The following is a 12,447-nucleotide window of genomic DNA, read 5'->3' on the forward strand; positions in this document are numbered from 1 at the left end:
CAGATAATGCCGCCACCGATTCTCCTGCGCCGAACCGCCCCTATTCTCGTTAGCCTTCGCCCCAACGACGACATTCTCGCTCTCCCCAGCCCCGTCGTTCCTATTCGCCGACTCCCTTCGGACGCCGCTCCCAGACGGAAAACTAGACGATGCAGCGCCTCGAGGTGACGCTGCATTGCTCCCTACGCCGCCAAATCCTCTCCTGACGTTGCCCACTCATCTGAACCTTCTTGACGTGCAAGTCGACGGTGTTCCTGTATCAGCTCTCATAGACACTGGGGCGCATTTGTCGGTAATGAGCGCGGATCTTCGTACCCGGCTGAGGAAAATAATCACGCCCGCCACGACGCCTGTTGTCCGTGTCGCCGATGGCGGAACAGCCCCCGTAATTGGTATGTGTGCCGCCCGCGTCTCCTTCGCCGATCGCTCCACTACCGTGCTATTCACAGTCATCGCTCACTGTCCCCACGACATCATCCTCGGCCTCGACTTCCTCTCCGCACATTCTGCTCTCATCGATTGCTCCGCCAGTACTCTCCGCCTCGACCTGCCTGTTCTGGACCCCGCTGAAGAACACCTTCCTCGCCTCAGTTCCGTCGACTTCGTTCGCTTGCCACCTTCGGCACTGACTTACGTTGACTTCGTGTCATCCCCACCAGTGCCCGACGGTCACTACATCGCGGCTCCTATGCAAGACGTCTTCCTTACACACGGGATCACACTACCTCATACTATTTTATCTATTACGGCGAATTGCGTCTGCCTGCCAGTGGTCAATTTTGCCTTGACGACACAAGTGCTGCCACGCGGGATGTCTCTGGCCCAAATTTGCTCATTCGAGGATCACTCTGTAGCATCGATTTCAGTAGACGACAATTCAACCGATCCTCCTCTACCATCGCAGTCGGCAACTTGTACCATCGCCAACTTACAGAAATTGATTGCACCCGACATGCCCTCCGAGCACGCTCGTGCGCTCTACCGCGTTCTGATTTCCTACCAAGATATTTTTGACTTTAACGATCGTCCTTTGGCCCAAACCACAGCTGTTAAACATCGCATTAATACCGGCGATGCTCCTCCTATTCATCGCCGCCCGTATCGAGTATCACCGGCTGAGCGTCAAGTGATTCACACCGAAGTTCGCAAAATGCTTGCCAAGAACATTATTGAACCGTCATGTAGTCCATGGGCGTCACCGGTTGTGCTGGTAAAAAAGAAGGATGGCTCATGGCGCTTTTGCGTGGATTATCGGCACCTTAACAGGGTTACCAAAAAGGACGTGTATCCCCTACCTCGGATTGATGACGCCCTTGACTGCCTCCACGGTGCTCGCTATTTCTCCTCTATTGACCTTCGCTCCGGCTATTGGCAGATTGCCGTGGACGATCTCGACCGCGAGAAGACTGCCTTTGTAACACCCGACGGTCTTTATCAATTCAAGGTGATGCCGTTCGGCCTATGTAACGCTCCTGCCACTTTTGAACGCATGATGGACTCCCTTCTTCACGGTTTCAAATGGTCCACGTGCCTGTGCTACTTGGACGACGTTATAGTATTCTCCCCAACATTCGCTACGCACCTCGAGCGCCTCTCAGCAGTCCTGGACGTTTTTCGGCGAGCCGGTCTGCAACTCAACGCATCGAAGTGCCAATTCGACCGTCGCCAGATTACCGTCCTTGGACATCTCGTTGACGCGAACGGAGTGCAACCGGACCCTGGCAAGATCCATGCTGTTACGCACTTCCCTGTTCCGAAGTGTGTCAAGGATGTGCGCAGCTTCATCGGCCTTTGCTCGTACTTTCGCCGTTTCGTCAAAAATTTCGCGGCCATAGCACGACCACTAACCGAGCTTTTGAAAAAAGACGCCCCTTTCCAGTGGGGCGATAACGCATTCTCGCTTCTCATCGATCTTCTCACAACGCCTCCCGTTCTGGCCCATTTCGATCCTTCTGCGCCTACCGAAGTCCGTACTGATGCCAGCGGTCACGGAATTGGCGCAGTACTGGCACAACGCCAGCGTGGCCACGACCGTGTTATCGCTTACGCCAGCAGGCTCCTCTCGCCCGCGGAGCGCAACTATTCCATCACTGAGCGTGAGTGTCTGGCCCTAGTTTGGGCGGTTGCGAAGTTCCGCCCATACTTATATGGCCGACCCTTTTCCGTTATCACAGACCATCACGCGCTTTGTTGGTTATGCTCCTTGAAAGACCCTTCAGGAAGACTTGGTCGTTGGGCCTTACGCCTCCAAGAATATTCGTTCTCTGTCACCTACAAATCTGGCCGACTACACAAGGACGCTGACTGCCTGTCTCGCTACCCGGTAGACGAGCCTGACGACGCCGACAGTAGTACCACCGACGGCATTTTCTCTGTGTCTGCCTTCGCTAACATCGCCGATGAGCAGTACCGAGACCTATCGCTGCGAGTACTCATCGAGCGTCTGCGCTCTACACCTACCGACGCATCCGTTCGCCGGTATGTCCTCCAGGGCGGCATTCTGTACCGAAGGAGCTTCCTCCCTGATGGCCCTGATCTTCTTCTTGTCGTACCAAAACATCTACGACAAACTGTGCTCTTTCAGATGCATGACGCACCCACTGCAGGACATCTTGGCGTAACCCGCACGTACGACCGCGCCCGCCGCCGCTTCTATTGGCCTGGTCTTGCTCGCTCCGTCCGACGCTATGTTGCTGCCTGTGATCCCTGCCAGCGTCGGAAAACACCTCAGGTGCTACCTTCCGGTCATCTCCAGCCGATCACCGTCCCTGTGGAACCGTTTTTTCGTGTTGGATTAGACCTCCTCGGTCCCTTTCCCACGTCATCCTCTGAGAACAAATGGGTAGCCGTCGCAACTGATTACGCCACCCGCTACGCTATCACGCGGGCTCTACCTACCAGTTGCGCCACTGACGTCGCCGACTTTCTCTTGCATGACATTATCTTAGTGCATGGCGCCCCGCGACAGCTGCTTACTGACCGTGGTCGTAACTTCCTCTCGAAAGTTATCGCCGACATTGTGCGTTCCTGCTCTATTCAACACAAGCTGACTACCTCATACCATCCTCAAACCAATGGCCTGACAGAGCGCTTAAACCGTACTCTTACCGACATGCTGTCCAAGTACGTTTCGAAGGACCACCACGACTGGGACGTTGCCCTTCCTTACGTCACCTTTGCTTACAATTCTTCCCGGCACGACACCGCCGGATTTTCTCCATTTTATCTACTCTACGGTCGCGAACCGACCTTGCCCCTTGACACGGTACTTCCTCCTGCTGCGACCTCAACAACCGCGTATGCGCGCGACGCCATCGCCCTCGCCGATCATGCACGCCAGCTTGCCCGTGCCCGACTGACGGACTCGCAAACCACGCAGCAGCGTCGGTACAACGCCCGCCACCGTGACGTACAGTTTTCCTCTGGTGCACTCGTGCTCCTGTGGTCGCCCTGTCGTCACGTTGGACTTTCCGAAAAGCTCCTTTCGCGGTACACAGGGCCCTACCGCGTGCTGCGCCAGGTGACGCCTGTGACTTATGAAATTGCTCCTGTCCTGTGAGCTCAACCTCGTCATCTACTCTGGCGTCTAGTGATGTTGTGCACGTCAGTAGGCTCAAGAGCTACTACACTGCTTCAGAGTTCAGCCTTTAGTCGCTCCGGGACGGCGCTTTTGCCGCCGGGGGTAGTGCTACGGGGTAGTATTCCCAATGACAAAGAGCCGCGCAGGAAGAAGACGAAGAGGACGATTGGAAGCTAGCGCGGGCTGTTGCCTCTTGGTCAACTGCGGCGTATTGCCTTGTAAATATACTTGTAAATAGCTTTACGTCGGTGTCTTCCTACGTAACAATATCATTACTAATATGCCTGAGATAGCTCAAGTGGCTGAGAAGTTCTATAGAGATTTATACCGTACCAGTGGCACCCATGACGATACAGGAAGAGAGAATAGTGTAGAGGAATTTGACATCCTACAAGTAACGCTGGACGAAGTAAAGAACACCTTGGGAGCTACGCAAAGGGGTAAGGCAGCTGGGGAGGATCAGGTAACAGCAAATTTGTTGAGGGATGGTGGGCAAATTGTTCTAGAGGAACTGGCCGCCAAGTATACGCAATGCCTTATGACTTCGAGCGTACCGGAATCTTGGAAGAACGCTAACATAATCCTAAAACATAAGAACGGCGACGCCAAAGACTTGAAAAATAATAGACGGATCAGCTTATTGTACGTTGCCTACAAAGTATTCACTAAGGTAATCGCAAATAGAATCCGAAACACCGTAGATTTCTGTGACCCAAAGGACCGGGCACAATTTCGTAAAGGCTACTCAACAGTTGACCATATTCACACAATCAATCAGGCGATAGAGAAATGTGCGGAATATAACAAACCCTTATATATACCTTTCATTGATTACGAGAAAGCTTTTGATTAGTCCAAACCTCAGCTGTCATTGAGGCATTACGGAATCAGGGTGTAGACGAGCCGTGTGTAAAGATACTGAAAGATATCTATAGCGGCTCCACAGCCACCGTAGTCCTCCATAAAGAAAGCAACAAAATCCCTATAAAGAAAGGCGTCAGGCCGGAAGATACGATCTCTGCAATGCTATTCAAAGCGTGTTTACAGGTGGTATTCAGAGACCTCGATTGGGAAGAATTGGGGTAAGAGTTAATGGAGAATACCTTAGTAACTTGCGGTTCGCTGATGATATTGCCTTGCTTAGCAACTCAGGGGCCAATTGCAATGCATGCTCACTGTCCTGGAGAGGCAAAGTAGAAGGGTGGGTCTAAAAATTAATCTGCAGACAACTAAAGTAATGTTTGACAGTCTCGGAAGAGATCAGCAGTTTACGATAGGTGTTGAGGCACTGGAAGTGGTAAGGGAATAGATCTACTTAGGGCAGGTAGTGACCGCGGATCCGGATCTTGAGACTGAAATAATCAGAAGAATAAGATTGGGCTGGGCTGCGTTTGGCAGGAATTCTCCGGTCATGAAGAGCAGGTTGCCATTATCCCTCAATAGAAAAGTGTATAACAGCTGTGTCTTACCACTACTCACTTACGGGGCAGGAACCTGGAGGCTTACGAAAAGGTTTCTACTTATACTGAGAACGACGCAACGAGCTATGGGAAGAAGAATATTGGGTGTAACGTTAAGGGATAAGAAAAAAAGCAGATTGGATGAGTAAACAAACGCGAGTAAATGACATCTTAGTGGAAATCAAGAAAAAGAAATGGGCATGGACAGGGCTTGTAATGAGGAGGGAAGGTAACCGATGGTCATTAAGGATTACGGACTGGATTCCAAGAAAAGGGAAGCGCAGCAGCGGGGGGCTGGAAGTTAGGCGGGCGGATGAGATTAAGAAGTTTGCAGGGACAACATTGCCACAATTAGCACATGACCGGGGTAGTTGGAGAAGTATGGAAGAATCCTTTGCGCTGCAGTGGGCGTAACCAGGCTGATCATGATGATGATGATGATGATGATGATCTATCTATCTATCTATCTATCTATCTATCTATCTATCTATCTATCTATCTATCTATCTATCTATCTATCTATCTATCTATCTATCTATCTATCTATCTATACCAAATTTGAAGAATACTGAACTAGATGCCCGTTCGAACCCTGCACAGGTTTCTCGTAGGCAGTATTGTTGCAAAGTTAATGCTGACAAAATTCAATCATTATTGTGGAATTAATATTGCAATTACGCTGAATAATAAAAGAGTGGGATCTGATTCATACAATATAGCCTACAACGTGCATTTGATGGTGTCCATCTATAGCATCTAGACGTGTTTCTCAACCACGGCCAAGATTACTTCAATTGAGCGCCAGAATTTCTGGGGTATCTTGTGTCAAACCAAGATCAAAATATGGGGCACGCCATGGTGGGGCACGTAGAATAATTTTCATCACCTGGGTTTTTTTTTTAAAACACGCCACCCAATTCACGGTACACTGGCGTTTCTGCATTCCTGCCCCATCTAAATGAGGCTGCCGCAGCGGGGATTCAATCCAGCATCCTCGTACGTAGCAGCCTGACACCAAAGCCACTAAGCAACCATGGCGGGTCGTTATATAGAGCACGCTGTATCCTTTGCGCATGTATGTATCCAGATTACTATTTTAGCTGTATGAAAATAAGTAAAATATCCCTGTGGCAGATAGTATAATTGTAACCTGTCATCTAAATCACTCGATGAGGCGGCCATTACGTCCACAAGAAAGCAAGGTGTTTAATTGAATAGTTAGCATAGTTATACTGATTAAAAATTTATTTACTTACCTTACAGATCATATTTGAATCTACCAAATGTAGCTGCCGAGTTCGCAAGGTGTATTCACTTGGAGCGAATTCTCGTGACTGCACCCGTTTCGAGATATTAACTTCAAATCCCGACAATATACATTGCTGCTCGAGTTACCTTTGTGCTTCAATGCACAAATAGCGTTTTCTAAAAAAAGTAACTGGGATGGCAGTGATTTTCTTCGAACACTATGAAAATTAATATCTTGCAACTGGTGCGGTCCTGCGCCGTGCAAACCCATCGGCTATATTTCGTAGATAAAATATACGCCATTATACAATTATATAGAAAGGTCATCAGTGCAATTATGTTAATGAAGTAATTAGGCATCGTAAAATCAAAAATAACGTACAGCGCAAAGGACAAGGACAGTGATAGACGACATACACAGCGCTGTGTATGTCGTCTATCACTGTCCTTGTCCTTTGCGCTGTACGTTATTTTTGATCATGAATTACCAACTAGCCCAAGCAACCACCCTAGGCATCGTAATTTTTTGTAAAAGTAATGGCTGCCTCACTGAGTACTTTAGATCAAGGGTAAGAATTTTGCTATCTTCCACAGGCGATTTTCGAAAATTTGCCACAGCTTAAAAGAAAGCACCATATTTATACCAGGTGTTTCAGTGAATACTCAGTAAGTTTGAAAAATCTCCTCTGACACATAGCGTAATTCTAGTCCTTGAGCTGGTGTACTTGAAAAACAGGGCATTATTTGCACGAGAAGTCCAAGAGCCTGATCTGCTAATTAACTAAACATCACTAAATATGGTTTTAACTAATAATGTCACCTATCGAAATTTATGAATTATTGATCGTAAGACTGCTGGGCATATCCACTTGAAAAGAATTATGTGGATGACATCGATTCCTAGATATGCACCGTCAAACTTGCTGTAAAAATGCACCTTTGTTCCGCTTTCTTATTTAACGAAACGCTGTTTTCTTCACTGCGGCCCAAAATTAAATGGCCTGCCATTGTATTCCTTTGCGAAGTTCGGGAATCAATTCTTCGAAACTGGTGTTGTCCTGAGGATTCGTTTACCTTCGATCTACCTCGCCAACTCCGAGGTTGCGATTTATAAATTGCAATTTCTGCTGTTATGTAATTAGTTAACCTAATCGTGCATTTTGTTTAATTAACTAATTATGCATTTTGATATCGTGTCCAAATTCCAAATAAGGTCGGCCTGTCTCGGCAGTCGAGCTCGATTGTGCTATCTGCTACAGAAGATTCTTCAAGAATACCTAATTTTATTGGAGAAATATCGGGTACATTAAACCATTACATCAAAATTTCTATGTTTCTGTTTAACCACTTCTACAGAACATAAAGCATGCATTTACTGCCCTTGTGTTATCGAGTGTTGAATGTCCAGTGTCTCTTGGCTTTGTGTGGCTGTTCCTTGACTGAACAGCTAACATAACATAAGCTAACTTCTGTATGCCATTTTCAAGAGGCGTGTGTACAATAGCGTGCTGTTGTTACCTTTCATATATTCGCTCCAGCGCACGCCAGAGATTATTTGGTTTACGCGCTGCTACACAGCGATTACTAGCGTCGTGCATCAGTGCGTGAATAAAGAGCTTGCCCTTGTCTACAGCATTCACGAAAAAGGTCGGTCTCCACGCGCAAGCCGAATGAGATGCTGCGTGTTGTCATGCGTGCTCTAAACGGCAGATTCGTATATCATGTACACGCGCACGTGTGACGCTTGGAAACGGCTCCCGTAGTAGACAGGCTACTCCCGTCCCATAAGATTACTAAACAAAGCAAGTTCTTGGACGAGTTGGTCACTTATTGCAAGAATAATATCAGTGTCGAAAAACATCCTCAAAAAAAAAGGAACACCGAAAGACACCGCGATTGTCCGTGTCTGTCAGTGTCCCTTTCTTTTGTGTGTGTTTTTTTTGACGTTGCTATTGTGCCTGCGATTACTCAAGAGAAAACGAAGTAAACACGAAGAATCATATACTGCAGTTTCCTCATTGGCCTACTTTAAGTGTACTGCTGGATGAAGGCTCTTTCTGGACAACAGTTACCGCCATATAAATTTTCCTTATTACGGCAACGGCGCCGCCACGAGAATTCTCTCGCGTCTGGAAATATGAGAGCATCTAGAAATGACGTAATCGTCCTCGATCGAATCATCGAACCAGGTCTCCGTGATAACACAAACGCGTGGATCATAAGACAGCAAAGTATACTCTAGTTGATATATGTTTGTTTAGTGTTCTTGTTCTGCTGAAATAAACGAAGCTCTTCAGGCGTGCTTTAACTGCCATATTTGAAATGGCCGCTTTTCTGTTATCAAAGTTACATCTTGCGAATGAGATACGTCGTCCCGAACGAAAGACCGGTTGTCAACTCGAACGAAAGGAAAACCTTCTACTTGGCTTCTGGGTCAGGTTTTTAGCTTTGCCAGAACAACACACGTTTGTGAACCCTATCTGGCGCAGTATTCGTTCTCCACAGGATCAAACGATCTGCAGATAACGCCCAGTTTATCCTCGAAGAACTCATTATTCACTTTAGTCCCTAATACCAATTTGGTCTCCGCCACCATTATTGCTAAAGATGCCAAAAACTATCATGTTAGAACAATGGCTGCTATCTTCCAGGTGGAAACTTCGCCTGCTGGATTCGAATATGCTTTTTCACATTTGTAGCCGCACAAATTAGGCATCAAGTTTTACCTACTTTGATTTACACCTATTTCATACCAGCCTTGAAGCTGGTTAAACGACTATTAAAGCCTTGTGCGACGTCTCCTGTTACTTCCAAGCAATTTTTCAGGACAGAAATGTCCGCTTGGCTGTCTCGGTGACCATACGAAATAGTCTGGAACATTCCATTAGAGTATAATCGTATGGAAAACGTTGCGAAATTTGTGAGAACAGCAGAAGAATGGAAAACTTGCCAAAACTGCAAATTATAGACAAAACTAATCTAGACAGCCACAACAACGACAAAAAAGGACGCATTCACGAACTCAGCAGTGGGCACGGTGCTAGTGCGGTGCGTACTACTCATTCAATGCTGAAGCTCGGTTGTTATACGGAATCATGGCAATTACGTCACAAAGCCATGTAAACGTGGAAACTCGATGACGGCGCTGTTTCATGTTACGTCTAACAATACGCTGACGCTTTTTGTGTCATCGCTTGTTCGCGGTACTTTGTTTTAGAAATAGTTTAACGCCCGCTTATTGTGAAAAAGCAGGTTTCACGTGCTCTTCGGTTGGTATATAAAAGGCGCACTATCGATAAAGCAATGGTTTTTAGTCAGGGCTTGAAAGTGCTAAAACAATTATGGCGTCTTCCTTGCCAAAACCACGATCGGATTATGAGGCACGCCGTAGTGGTGGACTCTGCACCACCTGGGGTTCTTCAACGTGCACATAAACCTAAGTACGCGGGTGTTTTCGCATTTCGGCACCATTGATATGCGACCACAATGGCCGGGATTCGATCCCGTGACCTCGTATTTAGCAGCCCAACACCATAGCCATAAGCAACCACGGTGGGTAGGCTTGAGTGCGTCTGCTTCTTGTCCTCTTTGTCTCGTTCTGGAGCGGGTATTTCACAAATAATTATGTGCCAGCGACCCAAGTGAACCTAATCCTATGCTTACTTTACATTTATTCTTTCGTGTGTCGGTTAAAAGGAACACAGCTGGGTCTGGGCAGAAATGCTGGCGAGCAGGTGGTTCTTCCATATTCTTGACACGGTAAGTCTTAACCCCTTTTGTTCGTCTGCACGGAAACATAATTAGAGGTTACCGTTACTTGTTGACTAACGAGATTATAAAAGAACATCCTATGTGTGGCAAATGCACAAGTGTGAGTTTGTTCCTAGGATTTTTGTTCTGGTTTTATGCTGCCAAAATTAGCCTCCGAAACCATTAGGGCGTTTTGGAATGCATTGCGCAGGAATAAAATAAAATGGCACCTTGAGTTTCAGCTCATGGCAATATTTGAACATGCCTAAAGAATCAAGGCAGAAAGCTTGAAATGCATCCATTATAAATGCACATGCTTCAACAACGGTAAGGTTGCGGGGCTAGCTTCAGCCAAAAATGTTGTTTTAGCCCTTTACCGCATGTTATATCCTATGTAAAGAGCATAGAACAACTGCTCCGAGCCTAATAAGCTCAAAGGGAAACAAAATCTTGCGTATTTACTCGCAGTCTGGGTCATGTGTGATGAACTACACAATCATCACGACTATGCAAATAGCGCCTGAGTAAATTTTTCTTGACGAATGTATGATGGCAGCTCGTCGTACAACACGCGAGAAGGTAATTAAGAAACAGGTTATTCAATAATTTTACCCACGAAATGAGCACGCATAAATACCCGGGTGTCTGTGTGCTGTTTATTAGCCTATTGCAATGTTTCAAAACAGGAAGACATCAAGGTTTTTTATTAAGTCGAGCATAATTTATGGTATGATATATGATGCATCATACAGTTACAAGCTACCTGTTAGAAGCGAGAAAACATTTGTTTGCACGCAAAAGTTCTAACTTGGTGGCAAATATTATGCTTTTAAAGGCTGTACTGGATTTTAGCACCATTGCAATAATAAATATACCTGAAAATCTGAATGTTAGCAGGGCAACGACATATTTACTTTAGGGCCTGCTTTGCTATAGCGGCTAATGACTACTCAGGCAACTGAGAACTCACGTACAAATAGAAAGAAGGTGTTATTCTGGCTTGCAGCAGTCTCAAACACCACACAAATTAGATTTTCATACAAGCTCTCCCAATGTGGTGACCTAGATATTGGGGCTACCTATTCGTCAATAACAGATGGCGTCATCAGATTTCAAGGAACCTAGGACTGCATGAAACAGCGAGAAATGCGTTTTAGTTTTGCATATCAAGTTTCAAGCTTTTTTCCAATGATAGGTAGTTCTGGCAGGTTTTCAGAATTTGCATGCTTTTCTGTGTGGTCATATAGTATACCGGCAACCCCACGGGGTTTCATATTCAGTACGCGACAATTGCTCACGAAATCGCAACTTTACGTTTCCTAAGAAAATGTTGTTGATCCAAGTATATCTGGCCCCAAATAGGGTTGAATATTTCCAAATTTTTTTCACAGGAAAATAAATATTCATGGAGAAAGGGGTTAAGGACATCAGAAAGCACAATATGTACAAGTTCGATTCTTTGCCTTATGTCTAATTAGCATCTTTCTCTTTCGGCACTGCTTGACGTTCTTGCTTTTTGATTGTCAGTTGCCAATGACAGATGTATTTATAACAATAATTACTACAAGAAATTGTGGCGCTAGTGTTTACGGGAGATTCAAGCACAGTGGAAACAAAAGCAAATAAAAATCCTGCAGGGAAGTCAGCCAGTTGCATTCTCTCCAAGGAATGATAGCATCTTCTGTTCATGTAAGGATGGTTATTGTACGTCCATAGCTGAACAAACTGCGCACGCGTATCACGAGGCACAGGCCGCAAGGCAGCTGTAACGTTTCTAATGGGTGTTCAATTTCACGTATTATTGAATAAACTCATAAACACATCCCGTCATTACGGCCTCTATAAAGTAAGTATTACGTAACTTGCAAGTTATACAAAGGAAGCATCACATTTGTGCATCTGAATCTTCTTCCTCATAGATTGTGAGCGGCAGCTGATTGCTACTTTACTCTAGGGTGTGATTTATTGGCAGTCGTTTGTCGACTCAGCAGACTTCTACCCAGCCTATCTCACACGGACTCAAGTTGAGCCATATTTCCGCTCAGCCGTGCTCGACATGATTCATATTCACCAAAATTCTACTCAGCCGAGATGGATTCTACGCATATTAACCAAAAAGTCTACTAGTCAAACTTGCTCCGAAAAACATACTCAAGAATTCGCATAGGCCAGCTGGCTCCCCCTCATATTCACCAAAAGTCCACTCAGCCGAGCTTGCTCTGACTGCTATTGACTAAACGTCAGCTTGGTCTGACTCATATTCACCAAAGTCTTCTCTTCCGAGCTAGCTGTGACTAATATTCGCCAGAAGTTTGCTCAGCTGAGCTTGCTCTGGCTCATATTCCCCAAAATTCGAATAAGCCTAGCTGACTCTGACTCGTATTCACCAAAAGTCTACTCAGCCGAGCT

General features: G+C 46.1%; 1 protein-coding gene across 9 annotated transcripts in view; it reads left to right on the forward strand.

The window, feature by feature from the left end:
- Positions 1-12,447, forward strand: part of LOC135918500 (uncharacterized) — a 349,800-nt gene that overhangs the window by 311,713 nt on the left and 25,640 nt on the right. For all 9 annotated transcript variants that reach the window (XM_065452107.1, XM_065452109.1, XM_065452112.1 and 6 more), the window contains one exon: positions 9,985-10,047. In XM_065452107.1, coding sequence (XP_065308179.1) covers positions 9,985-10,047 — 63 coding nt within the window. The remainder of the gene's footprint in view (positions 1-9,984; positions 10,048-12,447) is intronic.

Source organism: Dermacentor albipictus, chromosome 7, assembly GCF_038994185.2.
Source record: "Dermacentor albipictus isolate Rhodes 1998 colony chromosome 7, USDA_Dalb.pri_finalv2, whole genome shotgun sequence".
NCBI classification, from domain to species: domain Eukaryota; kingdom Metazoa; phylum Arthropoda; class Arachnida; order Ixodida; family Ixodidae; genus Dermacentor; species Dermacentor albipictus.